The sequence below is a fragment of the Rhinatrema bivittatum genome, chromosome 7, assembly GCF_901001135.1.
Source record: "Rhinatrema bivittatum chromosome 7, aRhiBiv1.1, whole genome shotgun sequence".
Taxonomy (NCBI): Eukaryota; Metazoa; Chordata; class Amphibia; order Gymnophiona; family Rhinatrematidae; genus Rhinatrema; species Rhinatrema bivittatum.
Window position 1 is genome coordinate 277,484,709 of NC_042621.1, and position 21,309 is coordinate 277,506,017.

A 21,309-nucleotide genomic window follows, 5' to 3' on the forward strand; every position below is an offset into this window, starting at 1 on the left:
AGTGTTTCAATTGTATTTTACCTTTTTCCGCATAGGGTTAAAGAAATCAATGCCATTATTCGTTTTCGACGCGCTATTACCCCTTACATTATAAGAGGTAAAGCTAGCACGTTGAAAACGCACGTCCAAACCCGGGCTAACAGTGCGCTCCACCGGAGCGCACTGTACTGTATCAGCCCGTCAGTAAGTTGGGGTAAAAACTAGAGAACCTGAGAATTCTTGGGGATGTTGTCATTTTTCTTCCAATTTATTGTTCATATTTCTGCAATGAATGACAACTATTCAGTATACTGTACACTCTCTCCAAATGAATACTCAGAATGGAGATGGGGTTTATGATTGCAGTTTATGATTTTAATCAGTTTTCCCATCTCTATTAATAGTATCCTTGGTTTTGGTTAGAGGGGACTGGATTGCTCAGAGGTACTGGACAGGGTTACAGAGTAGTTCACCGGTTCATAACCAGCTCAGCTAGAAGTGACCAAAATATAAATTTTAGCACAAACATTTGCCAAAAGATTTCACTGATTTGTCCTTACATGTCAACTCTTAAAAACAAAAAAAATAGCAGTGCAGAGTCATGTGATGAGGTGAACCCAGATGGCTGCTTAAGCTCGGGCTCTGGGTGCCATCCCCTGCACTTATTTTTTTTTTTTAGCTTGAAGTGTGGGTTACAATGCTACAAGTTCCGGAGTCTGGTTCAATTCAAGTGCCGACTTACCTTCTGCATGTCCATGGGGTTTATGTACACCAAAGCTTCAAAAAAAGCGAAAAACATATTGCGTCCCACCGCAACCAAAATGGCAATCGATAAAGAACACTGCTCCCAGCCTGAAATTAATGCCTTACATATGGTGATGCTGACCGAATCTGGAATCTCTTCCCTAAATGGTAGATCTGACTCGCTTTCAGCGCAGATCTTGGAAGTTCAGACTTTGATCGCCAAGATTGGGCAGCGCCTATTGGAGGGCATGCTGAGCGCCGTGGAAGTTGACTCGACAGCTTTGCAGCGCAACTTCCAAGCTTTGGAGAAGCAAGATCAGGGTCAAGCTGAGAAAATCGAAGATTTAGAAAATAGATCCCGAAGGAGCAAATGGAAGCTCTTGGGATTTCCTGAATCACTAACCAAAGGTAATCTGTTGAGCACTCTGGAAGAATTGTTGCCTGCTACTCTTGCATTATCAGCGTTGGAAGGCCTACTCAAAATTGAATGGGCCCATCGCCTGGGAACTTTGCAAGCCACCAGAAATAAGCCACAAGTAGTAATCATTAAATTGCTGAATTATATGCATAAAGTGGCAATTTTGCAAGTCTACCATAAATGCAGAAAATGAAAATCTCAAGACCACAAAATCTTGATTTTTCAAGATTTCTCTGCAAAAGTCTCTGCAAAACGAAAGGAATTTGTTCCAATATGTTCTACTTTGGTGAAGCGGGAGATCAGATTTGCTTTACAATATCCTGCAAAGCTGAAAATCTGGCACAGTAATTCCTCCTTGGTTAGTGAAGATGTGGAATCTGCACAGAAATTCCTAAATACTATCTCTTCGCCAATCTGTTAACAGTAATTCATGTTAGTCACTGAAGATCTTGTCCTAGGCTGAGAAGCTCAATAGTTTATTATGTTGTAGCTCAATGTGATCTTTTTTTTTTGATAAGTCCTGCTGTAAGACGTGCTATACAGATAAAACAAAATAAGGGGATAGCATCTGAACGCATCCATAGTGTCTCTGGCTCTCAATAAAAGAGTACCTAATTAGTATGGGTTTTTATGTTATGGGGGACATTCTTGACTTTCATTTCTTCGTATTGTTACAATTGGCTGTGAGGGTACATAGGCATAGCAATGGGGTAGTTTGGAAGGGATGTACAGGTACACCAGTTCTGAGAGCAATTGCTATACAATTGTTTCAGATGACACTATGTGGGATGTGTTGGATTTGTGTTTCATTATGTGTGAGGAGGCTGCGGCTCTTTGTGGGACAGCACAGTCATTTCTCACTATGTTTGCGATTGTTGTTTCAAGCAATACTTACAGTGGTGTCTTGGAACGTTGCAGTATGGGATCACCTATCAAAAGAGAAAAAAACATATCACAATTAGAATGAAAGGTAATTTAATTTTTCTACAAGAAACACTTATGCTACAATACGAACATGCAAAATTAAGGAAGTAGGGGATATCCCAAGGTTTTTTCTGCCTCTGGTTCTGCCAAACGCTGTGGAGTGGCTATTCTTATACATAACAATATATCCTTTTGTATGGAACACAGCCACTCAGACCTGGAAGGTCGTTATGTTTTGTTGCAAAGCAAAATAATTAGTCGGTTGGTCATATTGGTCTCTCTATATGCTCCAAACGAATACAATCATCAATTTTTTGTTAAGTTGGTGTCAGATATAACGACCCTGGGTAATCATCCTATTATTTTGGGAGGTGATTTGAATTGTGTGGTTGTCCCCATATTAGATAAAACAGGGAAAGCTGTGATGACATGTGTCCATAAGACAAAGAGGGTGGGTTTCCTATGTCATACATTGCACATTCTAAACATTTGGAGAACTCTTAATCCAGGGTCTAAAGAATTTACGCATCATGCTGGGGCACATGATTCATGGTCTCGAATGGATTATGTCTTGGTCTCTGAATCCCTTTTCCCTAAAGCAGTGGACACATCTATTGGCCCTTTAGTGATTTCCGACCATACTCTTATCATTTGCTCCTTTTCCCAGCCAGTTCACCTAAAGATATCTTATCTTGGAAAATGCCCCACTGGTTACTCACGGATATCAAGTTTAAACCATATTTGGAAAAGAAATGGCAGCTTTTCGCTGACTCAAACTCACAACATCTTTCAAACACAATTCTGTATTGGGAGACAACAAAGACAGTCATGAGAGGCATAATTATTAGTTTTGTGGCGTATACGAAGAAAAAGATGAATAAGGAAATTGTAGATTTGGAGAAGTAACTCGCTTCTACTGGAATGGCGATGGACAGTTCCTAGTCTCTAGATGGAAGTAGAATTAAAATATCAAACTACGCAAAAACTGTTAAATGATCTTCCCCATAGGAAGGCAACTGCCTCCCTTTATGCTTTAAAACATAAATTATTTCGATATGGTAACCCTTCTGGGCGAATGCTAGCCAATATAACTAGGGCGTAGGGTGGTTCTAGATTTGTTAATGGTTTGATATCAGCGACTAATATGCACTGTACTGGTCCCAGTGAGATTGCAGATACATTTCGAAAATTTTGCATGGATCTTTATTCAGCCAAGCAGGAAGATGATGCTGCTTGTTTGCAGTTTGTCATCTGTACAATTGCCAACGTTAAATATCCAACAATTGGAAAAGCTAAATTTACCTTTTCCAAAATCTGAAATTATAACTGTGAATCAAGGTCTGCATAATCTTAAAACTCCCGGGCCAGATGTGCTCAATGCCACTTTCTATAAAACACTACAATTTAATTTAGGTGATACTCTAACAGCACTCTTCAACCACATGGTGCAAGAGAGACAGATGCCTCAAACTATCGGCCGAATTTTAAAACGGCCATGCACGTAAAAATCGGCACTTATGCGTGTGGCTGGGCCCTGCGCACACCGCACGCATTTTCAAAAGTAACAAGTCTTACGCGCATCCCTTTCACAGGACCTAAAAATAGTAACTTATGCACGTAACCGTTAGCCTCACCCAGGAATGACCCTGCACTACCCCTTTTTTACATGCGCAAGTTTGCTCACATATGCTCACTTTCACGTATATTTTAGGATTTTTAAAATACCCTATATGTGAGGACATGCTATTGTACATGCATAACTGTTAAGTTTTATGCACACAGATTTTGAAACTTTACCTTATAGTAGGGCCCAGTCAGTCCTACATTTATAAAGAAATGCTTTCAATTTATTTGATATCCATGTAAATAATATAGCAAGCTTTTTCATTTTTTTACAATATGCACTTCGTTCTGCTGTGACTATGATTCATGTTTCTGATTGGATTATTATAGTCCAGATGTTGTTAACTATCCAGAATTTACATTCCCACATCTTTAGTTCATCCCAAGTTCTGCTGGTTATGCTCATACCTGTTCACATGAAAAATATTCAGTGGTGCATACACTGACACTCTGTTCTTTTCACTGAAGCCTGCTATCTTGTGTTGTGCAATTGGCCTGTACTTAAGCAGAAACAAACACAATAATTGCTTTAAATCAAACCTGCACCACAATGTCCTTTAGAAAGAAATATACATCTGTTCTTTCACTTGCATAGCACTGAATGACCTTAAGGATATGAATGGAATAATTGTATTGGCTTATTAGTTGCTTAAAGGCATGTCATGCTGTAGAGCAAGTGGATACCTAGATATTTGAAATGTCCCAGAAAGGGAGAGTGACAGGTGGTACAACAGGGAAAAGGAGCACAACCTCCAAATAAAAAAAAAAAGTGCTTGGATAGTGCTGAAGGCGTGGACTCTTGGACCGAGAGGAGTTGGCCCAAGCTGCAGGGAGGAGCCCTGCAGGTCCTCACCATCGGCTGGCAGAGTCAGATGAAACAGTGTCCCAACTGGAGCTATGCTTATATCAGCTTACATTCCTCTTAGGTTGAGCCCTCAGGTGCCAGGGCCGGCAATTCTTAGAGGGAGCCCTCTGCTGAAGTCCTGAAGATCCATAAGTGCGAAAATGGTAGGCAGGCCAAGGTCAGGACAGGCGGCTATCACAGAAGGTCCGATGATCAGGCAGTGGCCCGTGGCAGGCAGCAATCAAGAGAAGGTCTGGTGGTCAGTCAGTGAGACGTGGCAGATGGTAATCAAGAAAAGGTCTGATGGTCAGGCAGTGGTCAGTGGCAGGCAGAAATCAAGAGAAGCCATGAAGCAAGCAGAGGTCCAAGCCGAAGATCCATCTCAGGAAAAGTGGGACGGATGGGCAGGAAGGAAGATGAACAGCTCCTCAGGAAGCAAGGTACACAGAAGGGCCTCAGAACTGAAAACTGATCACAGGAGCTGACGGACAAGATGAAGACCACGAGGACTGAAGACTAGGATGAACATCAGAAATGAAGACAGGAACACAGGAGAAAAGCTGAGGCAACTCGCATTAAACAATGGTAGGTGACCTGTTGCCAAGTCAAAGACTGCAGCACAAAAAGGCCTTTTATAAGCCAGGTCTTCTGATGTCATCAAAGGCGCTGCAGGGGATTTCCCACCGTGGGCCCTTTAAATGCGAGGTCGGATGCACGCGCGCTTAAGGGCGGCCATGTATGGAGGCCGGCAGCGTCTTGCAAGGTGTCGCGTTGGGCCTGCCTGGATGCAGCAGCCTGCTGAGTCTCCATCAGAGGTTCTGTGCAGCATCAGGGGTCCCTGTTGGAGACTTGGGGCTGGAGGTAAGTGCAGCAGTTTGCAGGGGAGGCCCGCGAACTGCCAAATGCCACCGATAGATCGATGGCACTCAGCAGATGTGAAATAAATTAGCCATGCACTCCAAATGATGAAAACCCAGTATTTTGGCCCTGAAAGGACATTCTTCAGGATTACAGTGCAAATAAGAAGTGAGAGTTTAAATAACTTACTGGGTAAAACTTGCTGTATAGTGATCATTTGACATTGAGTATATTTTCTTCTGGTGAGGTCTATAAAAGAAATTTAAACAGTCATTTTAATAATTCCAATTCAGGGACCTCCCTTGACACTAGTGCTCCATCAAGCTCCTCCAGGAAAATAACCTTGACTCTCTTGGCCTCCCGTTTCTACCTGATTTCTCCTGGACTCCTCTCTTTTGGCTCTCCTTCTCTCCTTAGTTGCTGAAAATGAATAGGGTAGGACACTCTAGGCAAGATGATTACTTCTTCATTCTTTAGACTGTCCTCTCTCCTACTCCTGATTATAAACAAAACTTTGTGAGTCCACAAGCAACCGAGCACAGCTAGCACTCTGAATTTAGATCCACACCAAAAATGAGTGCTAGAAAGGGTTACACAGTCCCAAGAGTCCAAATCAACTTTAAATCCAAAGATAATTTTATTATTTATATCCGCAACTCCACTGTGTATATAAGCATATTTCTCAAGCGGAAGGGTCCCCCGACACGGACCCGTGTTTCGCCAGGGGCTGCATCGGGAGGGACGCACAAGAAGTTTCAATGTATGCTGTAAATAAAAGATAATACAGAGGACTGTGTGAGAAAGTATATACCAATGCCATACATCATTTAAGAGTAAGTAACACTTACCAAATTGAAGTTTACAAAGTAGCGTAACAGGGAGTGCGTTACATGTCATTAAATAGGGAGCTTTAAACATGTCAAAAGGTGCCAAAAACACTCACAAACCAATCAGCTAAGGCAAACCACCCACCAATGAGAGCCAAGAGCTCTTATCCAATCAGCAGTTAGGTGAAATGCACCCATTCAATTTCTTTGTTTAGCCCTGCAGGGGCAACGGTGTTAAGACGGTAAATCCACCGTTGTTCAAAACGAATCAAATGAGTATCAAAATCTCCTCCTCTAGGGAGGGGAGATACCACTTCCAGCACAAAAAAGAATAAATCAGATACCGTATGGGATGAGGATGGACAACGGTGGATTTACCGTCTTAACACCGTTGCCCCTGCAGGGCTAAACAAAGAAATTGAATGGGTGCATTTCACCTAACTGCTGATTGGATAAGAGCTCTTGGCTCTCATTGGTGGGTGGTTTGCCTTAGCTGATTGGTTTGTGAGTGTTTTTGGCACCTTTTGACATGTTTAAAGCTCCCTGTTTAATGACATGTAACGCGCTCCCTGTTACGCTACTTTGTAAACTTCAATTTGGTAAGTGTTACTTACTCTTAAATGATGTATGGCATTGGTATATACTTTCTCACACAGTCCTCTGTATTATCTTTTATTTACAGCATACATTGAAACTTCTTGTGCGTCCCTCCCGATGCAGCCCCTGGCGAAACACGGGTCCGTGTCGGGGGACCCTTCCGCTTGAGAAATATGCTTATATACACAGTGGAGTTGCCGATATAAATAATAAAATTATCTTTGGATTTAAAGTTGATTTGGACTCTTGGGAATGTGTAACCCTTTCTAGCACTCATTTTTGGTGTGGATATAAACAAAACTTTGAAATACTGCTGGAGCATTGTAAAGTTCAAAGGTCATGACTAATTATTCATAATGCCCATCCCAGGTGCCAACAAAAAAAAACCCCACCCTTGCCGGCAAGAAAGATGGGTGGATGAAACTCCTGTCCAAATTCTCCTCAATGTACTCCAACATTGCCTGGGTCTCCTGTATCGACAATGAATAGACTTTTCCAGGCAGTTGCATTTTTTCTGGTTGAAGGTCTATGGGACAGTCATAGGGTCAATGAGGGAGAAGATTCTCCACTCAATTCTTACTAAATATGTCTAGGTAGGCAACATAGATCCAAGAAAACTAGGTGGTAGTGCAAGGTCCAAGAGTGCAATGGTGGCCAGTGGCACAACTGGCTTGAAGCAGTGCTGGAAGCAGTATGGGCTCCAGGACTGAATGTCCCTCGTAGACCAGTGCACAGAATCAGGGGATTGACAGAGTGTCTGATGACATAGAATGAGATTTTCTTGGCACCCGCCTTGAGGTCATGGGTTGAGTAATAGTTGTGATGTTCCTGGGCAGCGGTTCTCCATAGACCAAGGAGATGAGGAGTGGGCGGGGCAGCGGTTCCACTGGATATGGCATGACGGTGTACTAGCATTTCCTCGATGATATTTTCTGCCACACCAGAATCAAGCAAGGCTTCCATCGGGATACCCTAGATGCCAGTGTAGAGATAAAATGGCCACATTATCCTAGAATAAGGAGTATTCATAAAGGGACCTTGGGCTGCCTTCCCAGCCAGCCCTAGGCCTTGGAGTTTCCCAGACTGAGGAGGTATACACTGATGTAATGTCCAGAGGCGGTGCAATAGAGACATAGGTTCTGAAGCCAATGTTGATAGCCTCTCATCCTGTGTCAGGTGAGAGTGGCCCACTTGCATGGAATCATCCTGGCTGACCGTCGAAGTAGACTCTTTGGTTGGAACTACTAGTGGATGCTGAAATCTAGATGCCAAACTTGGCGGCCTTGCTCCCTGAGACCTCTCTTGGAAGTGAAAATGACTTGAGTGCAAAGGGTAATCATTCATATCCAGAAATGTGGGGAACTCCCGGCCCGCTAGTTCATCCTTGATTTGTACGGATAAGGCTTGCCAAAGGGAGGCATTCCACTCCCATAGTGGGGAAACCAAAGCCAGGGCTTGTCCAGCGAGGAGTGAGATGATATAAGCCACTTTTGCCCGGTCTGACGGGAAACTACAGTTTGTAATTCAAAAACTATTTGGCACTGATTCAAGAATCCCCTGCAGGCCTTGGGGCTGCCATTGTAGTGGGGCAGAGGCAGAAGGCGAATAACTGGTTCCCAGAGGGAAGTTGCGGCACCTTAGGAGCTGGGACAGGAACCAGAGGCTGAGAAGCTGGACTCTGCGAAAGAAGGGTGTCCATGCGCTGAGACAGGGTTTGCACTGGAGCCATGAGCTACTGGACTTGCAAGACCAAACCTTGCAAGAACTGAAGCACCAGTGAGTCAGCAGAGCTCATAGCCTTCGCAGTCTGTCACAGGTGGGTTGTGAGCTCTTGAGCCACTATTAAGTTTGAGGAGCCTGTTTATTTATTTAGAATCATTTGTTAATCGCCTAACTGATATAATCTCTCTAAGTGATGTACAATATATCCTCATAACAATCTTATCATAATGTAACAGTATATAAATACAGTGTTGTGCAAGCACAAGACGGGCCTTAACAGGGGTGGCTGACGCACCACGGGAGAGGGTCTTCTGCCTTGCCAATCATCTCTCCCTTATGATGAGCCAGCAGTTTCTGGCAGCCAACAGGACATTCCAAGCCCAATGAGACAGTGAATGAGATAGTATCGGAGGGCAGACTATGGTTAGGGCAGGTTGAGAGCAAGTTGAAGGCCTGGTCCAATTCAAAGTCAGGGCAGGTGGAAGGCAAGCAAAGTCAAGATCCATCCAAGATCAAGGCAGTAGGAGAAGAAGACGAAGTCCAGGTCTGGTCTGAAATCAAGGCAGGCTGTGAGCAGAACTGGAAAGCAAGGAACCAAGAGGCAGACAAGGACAAACAGGGCAGGAGCAGAACAAGAGTTCACAAGATGGATACCAGGAATAGGCCCGGTGCAGGAACAAGGCTGGGGCGCTGAGTATCTAGCACTGCCGACTAGAGCAGGAGCCTGTTGTGAAGATGCCAACCTGCAGGAGTGACGAGTTAATGTACCCCGACATGGCTCCAATAAGAGAAGGAGAGAGGCATGTGTGCCCAGGAGCAGCAGGAACAGCATGCAGATGGCAGCGTCCTGCATGGACTGGATAGGAGAGGCCGGCCTTGGGATGGCCCCCTGGTTGGCCCATCGTTACATTTCCCCTAGAGTTAAACATGGGAAAAATAAGTATTAAGGGAACAGAGTACACTTTATACAAGGTGATAATCCCAGAATGATCATGTCCACAGTATCAATGAGCTTCATCTTCAAAGGCATTTAGCTGGATAACTCAGAAGTTATCCAGTTAAATGAAGATTTGAGCACTTACCTGAATAAATTCTAGCCGGATAATAAGTTAGCTATCTAGAATTTAGCCAGATAAGTTAGGTGCATTTCAGGGGCATAACTGGGAGGAGTTGAGTTAGACTGATAAGTTATCTGGTTAGCTCTGATATTCAGAATTAGCTGCATAACTTATCCAGCTAACTCTGGTTAGCCCATAGCCCAGTCCTAAAGTTAATTGGTTAAACTTGTCCGGTAAACTTTGATTGCTGGATATATTCAGTGGCATGGCCACGCTGCTGAATAGATGGACTAAGCTGGCCAGAGAAGTGTATCCGACTAACTAGCCAAGCCGCATAGCGGCTGAAAGTGGACCTCAGTGTGAGCAGGTACGAAGGATGTGACCGCACAAGGCTTTGTGGCTGCAGGGCTCCCTATCCTATCCTCAGTGTCAAATGTCGCGTAGAGCTAAAGACGTCCTTGTAGCATGGGCTGGCAGCAGAGAGGCAGGGAGCTAGGTCAGGCTGTGAGCTCTCTTTATCCTTATGCCTTCTCTCTCCCAAAGTGGGAGAAGCTACTGGGGCCATTCATGGCTGCAAGGAGAGCTCGCTGCTGGCAGGCTGCCCTTAAGCACGGGACCCATGAAAAGCACTGCATTTCATTAGCCTAAAGACGGCCCAGAATGCCACCCACCCATGGAGTCTGGCAGGTTTCCTTCACAGTAAGTTTCCCCGGTTTTCTCCACTAGGGATGCAGTCCATCCTTCAATTAAATACGGACATCATACTTATGGCTTATTAACATACAACTTAATTAATCCCCTTTGTATTTTCTTACAGCCAGATCTCATGGATGCCTTTTTTTTTTTTAAACTCGAAATTAAACATGGCAGAAAGAAATGTGAATCCAAAGTGCATTAGCTTTTAGGACTAGGCAGAAATATAAAGGCCGTATCTGGGACTCTGATGTAAAAGGCTTCTCCCCAATGTTGGGTCAGTGTATCCACAGAGTAAAATATGGTGGGCCCCACTTCACAGGGAATATTTTGCAATTGTCTTTTTTCACAAGTCCAGGAGATTCTTCCTCCCTTGACTCTTAGACATGATCAGACAGAAATTATTTTTATCTTCACTTTCAAATGCCATGGGATAAAATACCTGACTGCTTCAGACACCTCTGGCTGTGATAGAGCTGCACAGCTCTGGGGAGCTTTTTTCTTCAGACTAATATTAAATATTGCTCATTTAAATTCACATATTACAAAAACAATGTCAATCAATGTAAATGTAGCCAATAGGGAGATTCCTATGTTAGAGTTGTGATAAATTGGTACAATTCTATGTAGGCAAATGATTTTAGGATCCTTTAGACTGGAGCTTTGATTGGTTAGAATCCAGCTATCTATTCCTCCGTGCTCTGACCTGGCGTTATTTCCCTTGGCTTCAAAAGGACCGTGTGCTTTAATACATACTTTTCATGAAAAGCTTTTTTTTTTTTCCAGGACTCGGAAAAGGGAGTGTGCATCTTTAAAAAAAAAAAAAAAAAAGCTCTGAGCTGCCATTGCCATTTCAGGAAGCCCCCCCCCCCCCCCTCAGTCCCCTCCCTTTTATGTAAATAAACATGACAGATCCAAAGCTTGTATTGGGAGGGAGGGGTCAGAAAGTGGGTGGTAGCCGCTTGAAAGCCCAGACGCGCTCTGCCGTTTGCATGCGTGCGGGTGGAAGTCACTAAGCCGCTAGGCAGGGGGAGCCTGCTTGTTTATGGGTGAACTGATAATGCCTGCATGTGCCGACTTCCACGGCAGTGCTTAGTGACAGGGGCAGGGAGAGGTAAGCCACCTTGCTCGGTGCTATGGGAGGACAGATAACAAGAAACACTCTATACGGTAAGGAGCCAGCCAGCGCTGCTGGTTTACACAGGGTATTTATTGTCTGTCGTACTGTAAATATGAGCTCTTGCATCTGATCATTCATTTCCAAAGGGGGATTTTGATTTTTGCATGGTACAGATCGGCAGAATGAGTGAATAGCCACTGACCGAAGTCTTTCTATGTTTGGCTGGTCATGTTTTGAACTCTTTTTTTTTTTTTTTCTTAGTTTCAGAAATGATTTTATTTAGAGCAGGGACTCTGTGTGAGTATTGTTCCCCTTATCTAGTCCCCTGTGCCTGCTTCTATAACTACTTTGCATGAAAGGCAAATATTTGTCTGCATAGGTACATAAAGAACAGACATAAGGATGTAAAAAGAAAGCATGTTTTTAGTGCATGGTTTCTGTAGGTGCACAGATCAAACACTAGCATTATTTGACAAGTTATGCTAGTATAACCTATTGTTCCAGGTTTAATAATGATTCAAATATATTTGCTTCATTGCTCACGAATTATATCATTCATATAATACATACATGTCTGAAGTGTGTGTGTATAAATATATTTCTTAGATGTATGTAAATCTTACTGTCATGTTTTAAAGGTTTTTGTCTAGTAGAAGTTAATTTACAAAACTCTCTTTGTATGTAAAATATCCTAATTACAATTTTTTAAATATAATTTTAACTCCTTACCCCTTTAAACCTGCATCTTTGCAATGACATGTCATCTGCTGACGTTAGTTATTTGTTCAGTTTCTGATTTAATGCTTAAAAAGTCTTGTTTGCCTTTACTGAGGCAGCAGTGTCCTTTCATACCTTTTTATAATTCTTTATTTGTGATCCCAGTTGCAAATTGACAGAAAGGCCTCCCTCAGCAGGAAGAATTACTACATTATGCTCAATAGGGGAGGGGGAGTTGAGAGAGAGTGTGACTGTATGTGTGTGTGTGTGAGTGTGTGTGTGTAATGTAGAGGCTGATGGTTAAAATGTGCAAATTTCCTCTGGGGCTTTGTGCTAGCTGGAATACAGAGTGAATCACTTCAGGTTCCGAACGTGGCAGCAACGTGCTCCTCCTGATCACCTCACCCATGTATGCCATTACCTAAACTGGAGGCATTACGAGCTTTATGGGTTATTTTTTAAAATTTCCTGAATACTACAAACTATTGTTATATATTTCGGGGTAATTTAGAGAAAAGTTACTGTAAATTTTAGGGCGATAGGGAGAGAGACGTGTATAATGCAAGGATTTTGAAAAGTAATATATACACAGCCTACTTTTTTAAACTGAAAAGACAGGCACATATTTAAAAATACAGTGTAGCAGTGAATGGAAATATATTTTTTGTTTCAAATATTTAAGATAATCCTTTGCATTGAGATGTTTAACACCATAGTAACTAGCTAAACTGCTTCTGAATATATTCTCATTAAAAGGATGATGGAGGTATAGGTACAGCAGAATTTGATTTGTCTCTACCTACTGTTAGTCAATATTTTTTTAAGTGCCTAGTTGCATGAATTAGCCATGAGTTTAGTAGTATGGTAGTCACTTAGTATGTGTCTTGAAGCCAAATTAACCAAAAATATATGAAATAAGCAGGGATAACTATGCAAGTAGTTCTTATATTTACAAGCCTTTGGTGCTGATTCAAGCTTTCAGAGATTTCTTATTTTTGAATGTATGCTACCTGGGTATAGAGCGAGCCATTATGGGATTCAGTCTCCCAAGGCTGCTCTCACATAAGAGAGCACAGAGGTAGTCCCTGCTGCAATGTACTTCCTTCTACCTTTAGGTATTAACCAAGTTCCTTCCATAAAATTACCTTGACAAAGATAAACTATTGGACCACTAATGCTCTGGGTGAAGGAATTTATGCCGGGCTACGGGGCAGAAAAGAAAACCAAGTTACCACAGGATCCAAAGCATATTCAGCCAGCATTGCCACTGTGCGGGTTCTGCCTTCAGTCACTTAGCTGCTGTTATATTCTTAGCTTTTTTTTTTTTTAAATTTTCTTGGTTGGGGAGGAAGGGATATACAGTCCAGCGGCGTTACAGGGGGTTGCAGTGGCAACCCCCCCGGGGAAGTCTGCCAGTATACAGCGGCCCTCCTTAGAAACATCAGAGTCAGAGGGGGGCAGAGGCTGGGGTTCAGTAACAGATTCTGCTCGCTAGACGTAATGATTTATAGCACATGTTTTAATTTGTAGGACATGATTTCATTCTCATTAAAATTTCCTCTCTTCTGCCGCTCGTGTTCCTTTTCTTTCCTTTTCTCTCCTTCGGTCTGGCAATGCTGTCTCATATTTTAGGTATTTTAAAGGATTCAGAAGTGTGCATATTTTATTATGAGAACCAAAAGGCCCCATTCAATAAAAAAAATAGCAATTATTTCACTTATCTGTATGAAATATGTACAATATATTGGCATTGCTAGTGCTAAACTAATATTATTGAGGGGAAAAATGTACTTTTTCCTATGGTTTCTCCAGCTATGTGCTGTCATCATACTTTGGAGGAATCCGAGCAGGGGCTAACACAAGGCCAAGAGCAGCAGCAGCATCTTTTTATATTTCATGGTAGGGGTGACTGCGGAAGAGGCATATTCAAAAATCACACTTCACTTCAGAAATGGTTAAAAAAAAACCCCCAAACAAACCCTCTAAAGATATGCAGAAAGCGAGTAATGGTCATAAATGTATTTGTTCTAACTGGGAAAGCCAATGATTGTGATGGCTGCTACTTTAAAGAGTTGGGTAGAAGTGACTACCCTATCTGTATCTATTCCTGCACCCTGCACTCTCGCCGAACCAGGAAACTGGAGAAGCGAGGGTATGCAGCTAGGCATCAAAGCAGAGCCTGTGGTATTGTAACAGAAAGGAAAAGTGGAGGCAAGAAGAAATGAACAAACTGGACGGTTGAGTTGGCCTTTTTCTGCAATCATACACTCTTTTGCATGATGGGAAAATCCCCATCTAGGCAGCTCCTGTGTAACCTCCTGGATCTCATCAGAAATTCTCAGAGCCATCAAACAGGCCAATGCAGTAACCTATGCATTAAAACTGTGCTGAAATTCAGCACACAGTTTACCACGCAGGCGAAACATTTTTAAACTCCCGATGCAGCAAACTAATGCTATGATAATGCATCAGGAGTTAAAAATGAGGGCACAGATTGGAAAATGTGCACTTAGCACAGGCTGAAATCATATGCGCAAGGTCAAGTGGGAGCAGAGAAAGTGCTCATCTCCCTTCCGCCACCCCTTTCTTAACTCCCATTCCACGCTTCAGGGTGATGGTGAAGCCTCCAAGATTCCCCAGAGAGGGGCGGGTGGGGAAACTTCTGGCAGTGCGCGAGTGCAGGCTGGAGATCCTTCTTTGCAATTTGTTTAAAATTTAAAAAAAATCAAAGCTACTCATAGCTTGGCGACCACCGAGAAAAATCTAGAGAAAATATAGCTGCCCCTTCTGAGTTACAAACCTTACCCCCAGATTGCACAAGTCCCAAGGTAGCTGGTAGTGTGACCATCCTCTAAATGATGATTCAGCCAAGACCTCTTAAAGGAAGAGAACTCCCATCGCAGCTGACAATCTCACACCTGGAAGATCTGCAGCCTTCAGCCCAGAACTCTTACAGGTAAATTGTAAAAGGAACGCACGTGCGCCCATAAAAATACACCTCGTTTTATAAAGTACGAACATGGCATTTAAAATACTTCTGCCACGCATACTCCTACAGGTAAATTTTAAAAGGAACGCATGTGCGCCTATAAAAATACACCTCATTTTATAAATTACACACATGGGGGTAGATTTTAAAAAATAGCGCGATCGTGTACTTTTGTTCGCGCACAAGGCGCAAACAAAAGTATGCTGGATTGTATGATACGCGCGTATCTTATAAAATCCGGGATCGGCACGCGCAAGGCTGCCGATTTTGGGCAGCCTTGCGCACGCCGAGCCGCACAGCCTGCCTCCGTTCCCTCCGAGGCCACTCTGAAATCGGAGCGGCCTCAGAGGGAACTTTCTTTCGTCCTCCCCTCCCTTCCCCCCCCACCTTTATCCATGGATTTATGCCTACCGGAGGCAGACGTAAATCCGCACGCGCCAGCGGGCTGCTGGCGCGCCAAGACCCGACCTGGTTGCTGTTCTGGAGGGCGCGGCCACGCCCCCGGAATGCCCCCGGGACGACACCACGACCCCGGGCCTGTCGCATCATGCCCCCGAAACGCCGCGTCATTTGGCGACGCCCTCGACACGCCCCTTTTTAAAGGCCCCGGGACTTACGCACGTCCCGGGGCTCTGCACGCGCCGGCGGCCTATGCAAAATAGGCCGCCAGCGCGCAAGGGCCCTGCTTGCGTAAATCCGGCCGGATGCCATTTAAAATACTTCTGCCACGCATACTTCTATTTATTTATTTATTTATTTATTTGTTTGTTTGTTTGTTTACGGTTTTTATATACCGGTATTCATCGAAACATCATATCGGTTTACATGTAACTTGTAACAGCAGGGAAATACATTAAACAGGGGGAAAGGCGGAACTTGGAGAGTACACAGAGTTATAACACAAGCTTCGGAAAGGGCAAGTAGATAAATATAAGCAAAACATGGAGTTGAGGTTATAGTATGCACATGGGGTAGGCAGGGAGAGGGCAGAACTTGGAGGACTAGGGGTGGAAAAATAAAAATTTTTTAGGGGGGTTCAACAATTGCAGTTAATACTTTAAGTAGATAAATCTACAGGTAAATTTTAAAAGGAACGCATGCGAGCCCATAAAAATACACCTCATTTTATAAAGTACGCACATGGTATTTAAAATACTTCTGCCACACATACTTCTAAAGGAGGGAGAGGGAGAGACTCTGTATAGTGTCAGACTGATACTCTATTCAGAGGTACCATTCTAGAGGGGCAATTTGAATCAGGGTGGGTTTTCAGGAGTTGGGGAGGGTGTTAACAGACACATTCAGAGGTATTCATAGTAAAATTGACATCAGTAAAGAACAAGAGGAATTGATTTGTGCACTGCAGTGCTAGGTGCATTGTACAGATCTACTGCTTTTCATCACAACTCCCAAAAACCTACCCCAATTCAAAGTGCCCCTCTAGAGTGGTACATATAAAGAGAGAGTATCAGACTAACCCTATAAAGTCTCTCTCTCTCCCTCCTGTGCCTCATGAGGAGCAGTACAATTTGGGGTTATGTGTGTCAGTCTTGGCAATGCCCATGACCTGCCTTCTTATTCCATATGTGCGCTTCCCGGCTTCTTAAAATTTGTGCGGCCTGCTTATGTGGCTGTTTTTGCGCAAGCAATGCTTTTAAAATCTACCACAAATGTTATGCTTTTTCTGCACATAAAATACTGATTATAAGTCCTGACACTAAACTCTTGCTTCTACCCAACTAGAGCTGGAAACTTCTCTCCATCTCTGACAAGGAGTAAAATTTCCAGTGCTACTAAAACGTGAGCTAAGCCTGCACACCTCTCTCCACTGGGAGGAAAAAGTTAATATCCTTATATGCATGGAATTTCCATGTGAGAGTGCGAAGCTGGATGCACAGTTTTATATCCACATTTTGTGCATGTAAAATTGCTTGTTGCCTCGCCAATAAGGTTTACCCGTATTAAATGCACGCACAACCAAGCGTAAAAGTGTGTGTTTTTCTGAGGGAACCAAGCATAATTTCAAGCAAAGACTTAAAATATTGCCCAGAGGAAGATTCGGCACCAATCCTTACTGGTTTTAACATTTTGAAGATGAAGGAAAAAGAAAAAGCTCAGGACCTAGGCATGAAAAAGCAGACCTGACTCATCCATACTTTGTGAATGACCTGCGTGTTTTCGTACAATTGTCCCTTCACCCTCTTGGCTCCATCCACGTCAGAGCTTGGAGCAACCCAATCCTGATACGGGGGTCAAATGGCAGCAAAAACAAGAAGCAAAAGCATACAGCCAGATGTATTTATTTTTATTAAGTTTACAAAAATTACATGAAAAGTTTTTTAATAACAAAAAAGTACTTCTACAATCCTTTTAAGAGAATACTAATAACAAAAAAAAAGAAAACAATTCAAAAGTCCACAACCAGTGTGGAAGAATAGACATAAAGGCAAGAAACTCTCATAGGAAAAACTAGAAAACTCTCCTGGCAGACAGCTGATCAATCCTATTGTTGGATTAAGCCCCTATTTTAGATGATCTAGCTGGAGTAGATCCTAGGTTAGTGCACTCCAATGACTTGGCATTAAGAAAGAAAATAAGTTGGCTAGGCTAAGAAAAAACATATTTTACATTCTGATATCTGATCAGACATTTAGCCTGATACTTAAGAAAAAAGCATTGCTCTTAATTGTAAAACTCTTGGCCTTAAGAGGAGGAATTGTTTCCTAAGTTATTTTCTGAGTCACAGCTGCTACATCTGGAAATTTCCTAATTTAAAGAACAAATCATCTCTATGTCTTTAAAAAAATGTTTCATAATTCAAGCACAGTCTCCAAACCAATTGAACAATAAGAGTAGCAGTTCTCACTTGTACATCTCCAGATAGTTTTGTATTTGACCATGTTTTTAAAAACATCTGGTGAAGTTGAAACCAATGATTCTTTATCTTCTCTTCTCGCATCGCTTCTGGAAGGTGGTAAATAGAATTGGGGGGAGGGGGAGGAACTCAATCTGAATCTTAAGGCTCTCCAACATGTACTTTTTGAAAATCTCTTTAGGCGACATCAAATCTGTTTCAGGAAAATTAATCAGTCTTAAATTCTTAAACTTTAAGAAGTTCTCAAAATTTTCCATTCTACGACGTAAAATAGTTTTCTCTTTAACAAAAAGAGATTCATTAACCTGTAACTAGGTCATCATCTGTTCCAAAGGTGTAGCATTTTATTTATCTTCCACTCTCTTCTCACACAGTGATAACTCTTTTATTGAAATCCTGATAGCCAGTTAATATCTGAGAGATTTCTGAGTGGATAAACCTTTCTCTAACCCCTCAATTGCAAGCCAAATAGTCTCAAGCGAAAAAGCTTGCAGTCTCTCCAAAATGAATGGTACCTGTACCTCTAGTACTCGAACATTCATCAAGCTGGGTTCAGTGTTTCCATCTAATCTAGCTGACTCCACTGAGGCTCCCACTGACGCTGACAACACTGTCGAAGTTGATACAATTGCTCTATGGGGCTGCAACTGCAACCCAGCCATAGCTGCCATCATGATGACATCATTGGGAGGGGACTGCAGAAACTCCAAGCCTCCAACCCCTCCTGATCCCAGGCCCCAATGGAATCCTCCTCTGCTTCGGGTCAATGACATATCAACGTCCTAGGAGGCATCAAAGGACCTTCTTCAGCAAAGCCTCCAAGCAGCCAAAATCCAGAGTCACCCAGCTGATTTTTGCTACAACAAAGTGATCAAAGCCCCAGAGGGAATATTTGTTGCCTGCTTTGATAGTAAGGTACGAGGTCTTCCATTCCTTTTAACCATTTCAGCAAGTTATAAACTTAAGGAAATACTAGATCAAGAATAAAAGGCAATCAAACATGGTGATCAAGGAGGCGTCCACTATCTTGCTCCTTCTTCAGAATCATTTTAATAATGTGGCATTTGTTTTTTAAGAAAGCTTGAAATACTGGTTGTGGTTTTTGACTAGGGGTCAAAAATATCAACCAAGATGAACTGCAGCTGTAAATGCTTCTTCAAGTGTATGTAGTTTCTTTGGACTCTACCTTTATAGATTAGCAGCCACAGGCTAAAGAAAACAAAGCTTAAGTGTATTCTTGTCAAGCTTTTGGCTTATGATCTATGCATTATTGTCTGAATCCAACAAATATGTTACTCAAACATTTAGGAAGCCAGATTTATAACATTGCCACTGTTGTTGGTTTTTTTTTTATATCTCTATTCTAGATGTCATGATTCAGTCAAATCAAACAACTATATGCATAAGATATTTATCTATGTATAACCCATCCTTGGTGGGGGGTGGGGTTAATCCCAAGAGCACACAAACTTATTTTACTCTTTGGGGCTGTTTCCATGCTTAACTCTTAATCCTGGGGGATTCTTTTTATGGGGGCAAGTTCTTACTTACGGACCAGAGTCATGCTGTCTTGCTTTCAGTATGTGTAGATTGTAGGTGCATCCCACTGAGTGAGATGCTGGGAGAAATCAGACAGGAACAGGCTTTGAGTGTTAAAGTTTACTGATTGGTAATAATTAAAGCAGTCAGATGTAACTTCATCAAGGTTGAAGTTACATCTGACTGCTGGTATATGAGTTTATTTCTATGTAGGTAGATGTCCTTTGTTTCAGGCATCTGGGTAGAGTTCCCATGGTGATTTTAGGTGCACAAAGCTCACCCAGCGGCTAACCGGGAATCCTATTGGAGGGGGATCCCCACATTCACAGCAAAAACAGTCCTGCTTGACTCTATTTCCTTCCTGGACACCCAGCCTGGCCAGGTCCCATGAGCCGAGATTCAATTGGGGTCTCCTGGTCTTGCTCCTTCATCCTTGGTTGTTGTTACTGGGAACTTCTCTTGGGGAAAAGTCAAAGGGGATCAGGCTACGCCAGCCCTGCATCCCTGTGGAAGGGGTGAGTAAAAAAACTCCCCACAAAACAATGTCCAAATACTTGCTTTCTGAAAAATCTCTCGGCAACTGCTGCTTTACTGTCACTGGTGCTTGCCCAATCTAGGGTGTAGATTGAGCTCACAGGTCTTTAGCTCTTGTCCTTTTGTGTCCTGGAGGAGCCTTCTCCAAAGGTTTAAGCTTTATCAAAAAGTTAGGATACATCTTGGCCATCAAAAATATCTCACACAGAAGATCTGTCACTGGTGCTTGCCCCAACTAGGGAGTAGAGGGGCTCACAAGTCTTTGGATGAGAATCACTTTGCCCCAAAGGGAATCAGGCAAAAATCAATCTCACTGCAACTAAATACAGAACAACCCTCTGGCAGGGTGTGCACAGAGAGGACCTCTTAAAATTATAAAGTTCCTAATGAGGCAGGGAGATCTTACCAGAGGGTGGATAAGCTACATCCTCACTGCTCTGAATCTAAATCAAAATTAGTCCAAAGAACTCTAAAATGGCTGGGATAAATAGGATTGAGGCATCCAATCCAGACCCTCCAAGTTAGGAGGGGCTGAGAGTGATGGAAGGCTCATGATATTAAGGTTCTATACAGAGATCTAGTGGCCAACTTGTGTGGGCTCCACATATCAATCAATCAATCCTATACATATATATACACACTTCAAGTTAGAGGTAACAAAAGGTATTATGGGCCTGATTTACTAAGGCTTTTCTCCCATTCTGTGTCTATGGGAAAAATGCTTAGTAAATGAGGCCCTTAGTTGGCAGCAATGAAAATGGAAGTCTACATTTATCCATAGGAGGCACAGATAATGCATTAACAGTGCAGACCCTTCAAATGTTGCCCTACCAGTGTACCTCAGTCTTGCTCTGCACTAACTACTTCTTTGGAGGAGAGGAAAGATCAGTTTCCATGGCCGGTTTTGTTGACAGTCTACCAATTGTGGCTGTTGTGAAAAAAGGTTTAATGACGAGGAAACTAGTCTACAGAAAATGACTGAGATTATTGCTAACTTACATCTTGTATGCTATTAAATGGTCATTGGATGATGATATCTTTTCTTCACTCTCAGATTGGGCCAGATTTCATGAAAAGCTCTGTATCTCTATAGTTGTCCTGAAAGTTAACCTCCTTAAACATCCATTAGCCTTAGAGAGGTATCATCTTAACTCAACTGTAGATTTTCTTTTAACTATTTTTAATTTTTAGGCTGTAACATCTTCTTCCTTAGACAAAAGCAGTGACTAGTTTGGTTAATGTCTTTAA

General features: G+C 42.6%; 1 protein-coding gene across 4 annotated transcripts in view; it reads left to right on the top strand.

The window, feature by feature from the left end:
• Positions 1 to 21,309, top strand: part of NEURL1 (neuralized E3 ubiquitin protein ligase 1) — a 459,730-nt gene that overhangs the window by 204,871 nt on the left and 233,550 nt on the right. The window contains exon 1 of one of the 4 annotated variants that reach the window (XM_029610302.1): positions 11,291 to 11,457. The exons of 2 other annotated variants lie outside the window; for them this stretch is intronic. In XM_029610302.1, coding sequence (XP_029466162.1) covers positions 11,424 to 11,457 — 34 coding nt within the window. In that variant the 5' untranslated portion in view covers positions 11,291 to 11,423. Of the gene's footprint in view, positions 1 to 11,290; positions 11,458 to 21,309 lie in introns of those variants that run through there. One more of the 4 variants, XM_029610301.1, reaches the window with a different exon arrangement.